At 42.6% G+C, this 4430-nt stretch overlaps 1 protein-coding gene across 1 annotated transcript; it reads right to left on the bottom strand.

The window, feature by feature from the left end:
• Positions 1-219: 219 nt before the first annotated feature.
• Positions 220-3982, bottom strand: LOC123119344 (bidirectional sugar transporter SWEET16). Its single transcript, XM_044539125.1, has 6 exons — positions 3730-3982; positions 3592-3628; positions 3269-3482; positions 2125-2289; positions 566-685; positions 220-479 (listed from the first exon to the last, which is right to left on the bottom strand). Exons 1-6 carry the CDS (start codon positions 3761-3763, stop codon positions 312-314), a joined length of 738 nt encoding a protein of 245 aa, XP_044395060.1. The 5' UTR covers positions 3764-3982; the 3' UTR covers positions 220-311.
• Positions 3983-4430: the final 448 nt, after the last annotated feature.

Raw genomic sequence — 4430 nt, 5'->3', positions numbered from 1 at the left:
ACTGCTTGGACATGCCCGGACACCCTCATATGCTCCTCACATATGGGCTAAGTTTGAGGGTCTACAAACAACGTTGAGGAGAGATCCAGTTGAAGGGGGCATATATAGGGATAAAGTGGGTGGGAGGGGGTCCAGTTGGGTGAAATTTTTCATTCTCTCCTGTCCGGGCCATATTCGGGCTGCTCGTCCGAACAAATGGGGATAAAGTGAGATTTCCGGTTGAAGATGCTCTAACTAGCTTTAAAAAATATCAAAGTATGTGATAAGAATTGGGCTTTACTCGGCGAAAATTACATAATTTTACACAATCACTAAACACGAGTGGATGCATCGTGCTGGCCATGTTTGCTGGCCTCAGAGGACAAAAGGGAAGCTGCTTCGTCGCTGCCATGAGAGTGAGAGGCGACCCTACTGTTCATGTACACCGCATAGATAACCAGCTGGATGGCGCCCAAGAAGCAGCCTGTTCCATTAGGGACCTGCATGAAGAGGGTTAACATTCTGCCGTTTTCAGTAACCTGATTATAAGTACTCCTATAAGACATGTAAGTGCTTCTGATCTTACCCCAAGGAAGACATCTTTGTCGAGTATGGCATACGTGGCCCAGACTCCTCCATTGAGGAAGAGGAAGAAGGAGAGGAAGAAGGGCATGTACTCCACGCTCCTTGAGGTGATCACCCTTCTCTGCTCCGCCACAAATTTACACACGTTTATCAGGAGCAGTACCATGGTCGAGAGAGAATTATTAGCGGGGCAGACAGGCGACGTGGAAGTGACAACCAAGCCCGCGAAAACGAAAACAGCCCGTGCAGCTGGCCGGCCTTTTCAATCAAGCTCCTGGCCCACTTGCACGTAGCTACGGCTGAGAGTGGGCATGCTAAAATTCATCGTTGTCCGGATGATAGTGATGATATGCACGTAGCGGTGAGCTTTAGGAAAGAAAATCTGTACTGCAATTCGCCAACTACTACTATAATTATTCGCTAGCTTAGGTCCATGCAGCACAAAGATATCTGTCAGCCAGCTACTGCTTTGGCTGGCTGTTTCCTCTGGAAATAGTAGCTCAGACTTCAGCGTCCAATCAAACAACCCGCATCAGATCTCCCAGCCAAGAAAATAAAATAGAAGATTCAACATGACATCCATGGATTACATTCCACATACCGTGTTCCCACCTACGGTTTCGTTTTATAAGACGACTTATATATCTTGATCTACCCATATGTACATCTCTTGTCTGGACGCAAGGTGTACACATGCCGTACAAGAAAGTGTTAGCTAGTGGAACCTGTATAGTTTAACCAAAATCTTGCGTATCCCAACAAAATGGCTATCTCATGATGTGTGTGTGTGTATGTATGTATGTAGTATATGATTAGAGATGATCTTGTAGTACTTTCCCACATCGAATTAAGATCTGGTTGCATAAAAATATGGATCAATCTTTTATAAATACTATTCGTTGTATATTCCATATTGTACTATAGTTTTGTGCAGGATTGTTAGTACATTTTATTGTTCAACTCTGCTGTGAAGATATACAAGGCCACCTAAAAAAATTGAGCCTAAATTTGACCACACAATTTACTTACACAATATTAGTTTTATGTTGCAAAAACAAACATACCATTTGACTTTTGTCCGAAAGATGCTTATATTGGTATAACTTTTGTAGTTTTTTTCAAAAAAAAGGAGGGTTTAGCCCCGGCCTCTGCATCTTCCGATGCACACATCCATACTTTTGGAGTACTATACAACTTGAAAGAAGATGTTTATGGGTGTTGGTTATATCTAGGGATTATTTTTCTGTGGGAAAATTACAGCTAGTACTCCTTAAAGTTGAGTAGTTTTGCTCCTAGCTAGCATTGTTTCAAAGCGAGTTATTTGCTAGGATTTAACTACTTAAACAATTATTTTTCAATTACATATGTCCTTTAGAAAATAAATTGTCCACGTAGCGCAATTAAACACCCTATATCCCAAGGCCACTCTACGTCAGTCACCGGAACAATAGAAAAACAGAAAATATTTCTAAAAAAATCATCACAATCCAGTACATATAGAAACCTAAATAGCTAAGTAAAGTATGGTGATCAATTTATTTGTTTGTTGAATGACCTTACCACGGCAGCGAGTGGGGACCCGTACATGAACACGCTAAGGCATGCACATATCAAGCCAATAACCATGATTTTTATGTCCAGCCCACCAATGGCAAATGTTGTGGCTGCGAAAACGACCCCGAAAAACCCAATGTCCAACACTGCCACCAACTTTGCGGTTTTCACCTGTAAAATTAATGACATTCCCACAAACAAACTATATCATAAAATTGGCAAAAAGAAATACAGTAGTGTACTGTTAGAGTAACTTGAGAAAAGGTATAAAAAGTAACAACATTAACACAACTGAAACAAGTCGACGGAAGGGAAAGAATGCGACTCAACACACAATTCATATGAAAGATATGTTGCGACTAAAGGTAGCCACTAATTAAATAGTTTACGCCCCATTTGATAGCAAAGTATTTTCTAAGTATTTTGAGAATACTACAGTTTTTTAGATTACCATAGTTTTATTTACAATGAGCTGTTTGGTTGCCCCTAACAACTTTGCTTTTAATACTGTAGTATTGGACAAACTGCAGTTTTTTTCTCTGCATAAAAAAAAGTATCCCAAACCTCTTTTTAAAAAACAGAGCTACTGAGTGCTTAAACGCAACGGCTAAACAGCAAAATTTACAGCGTTATGCGGCAACAGCCAAACAGGTTCTATGTATTGTGAATACTCCAAAAATACTCTGTTTTGATAAAACTATGATATCTCACACCTACATGCAAAATTACTGTAGTTTTTTATACTTTGGTTTATATAATACGTTAGAGTATGAAATTACATGAGCACCCTTATTAATTGTTCCCTTAATGAGGAAGCAACTAACTCGGTCAAGACAAGCTACTCCCATTTACGGGGAAGCGACTCCTATAACTCCCTTAACGAGAAACGTTCAATTAACCAAACAGTTTAGGGGATATAATCCTGATTGTACTCGTAGTAATACAATTTATGTGTTCAAAGAAGAAGTACTCCATCTGACCGGGATTAATTGACGCAGCCTCTAGTGTATATAATGTAAAATGGACATTGTATAGAGGTTGCGTCAATTAATTCGGATAGAAAGAGCAAATTCAGGAGTAAATTGCTGCCTAAAAAGAAACAGATGGGTTGTATTTGTAGACCGTGTGACCTCACGTACGTACTACGTACCCTTTTGCCTTTGTCGGCGGCGTAGACGAGGAAGAGCACGAGGTAGATGGTCTCCATGACGGCCCCGAAGCCGTTGACGGTGGCGATGAGCAGGCCGTCGGGCTTGGTGAGGCCGTAGTAGAGCCATAGCAGCGTGTTGAGCAGCGTGAGCACGTACGGCGCCGCCTCGAAGTCCTCCGTAGACCTGCTCCTCACGATCCTCCAGAACGTCGGGCTGTGCCACCATATACGCCGGCAGGCAGCCGTGTAAGCAGCAAGGGAAACAAAAGAAATGCTTCTGTACGTATAAATGCATGCATGAACTGATCTGATTCTCTTCTTACATGGGAGAAATGAAGACCAGAACCGAGATGATGTTCCCTGCAGCACACAAAGATCCAAGCCGTATGGTCAAAGAACAGAGAGAGAGAGAGAGAGAGAGAGAGAGAGAGAAGAATTCATGCATGCGCATGCCGGCATACCTATGACGCCGATGATGAAGAGAGTGGAGTTCATGGCGCGCAGAGGCGCAGGTGGCAGCTAGCCAAAGATAAACCCGGCTCCGGTGGAAGGGAGGAGGAAGAAGAGGTGCATCAAACTTAATGAGGAGGACGAAAGGACGAGCTCCTCCAAAATAAAAGGGCATCCATCGAACAGCGCAGCACGACCAAGCCTGCGCCTGTGCTGTGTGAGAGAGACAGGAGGCCACAAATTGGAGCTCTGGTCCTACGTACTCCTCCTGCCTCGTGCAACACGAGAATAGTATAACTTGTGAGCAACGCCACCGGCCGATCCAGCTGATCAAAAGGCAGAGATCGGCAGGCGTGCTTATTTCCCCCTGCCTTGTTTTCTAGCTTTGCAATTATCTCCGTTTTGATTTCTTCATCTTTGTCAACGGTGCTTACCATATATACGTCCTTGGGTTCCTTTTCCTTCTTTCTTGAGACCATGTCATGTTTGTTTGTCTCCTTCTTTTCGCCTTAGGTTTGATGTTTGAGATTACGATCTGAATGCATTTTCACATATGACTCCACCTTTTGTTTTCCAAAAAGATAAATAATCCACCGTTTGTCCTATGAGATCTTATAGACTCTCATCTGTGAGAGACTTGTGCTTGCTGCTCTACTGTTTTTGATTCCTGCTTAAGCCAACAACACCGAATTAGCTAATCTGGCCAAGGTCT

The sequence above is a fragment of the Triticum aestivum genome, chromosome 5D (genome assembly GCF_018294505.1).
Source record: "Triticum aestivum cultivar Chinese Spring chromosome 5D, IWGSC CS RefSeq v2.1, whole genome shotgun sequence".
Classification (NCBI taxonomy): domain Eukaryota; kingdom Viridiplantae; phylum Streptophyta; class Magnoliopsida; order Poales; family Poaceae; genus Triticum; species Triticum aestivum.
This window is presented reverse-complemented; position numbering and strand designations above follow the sequence as displayed.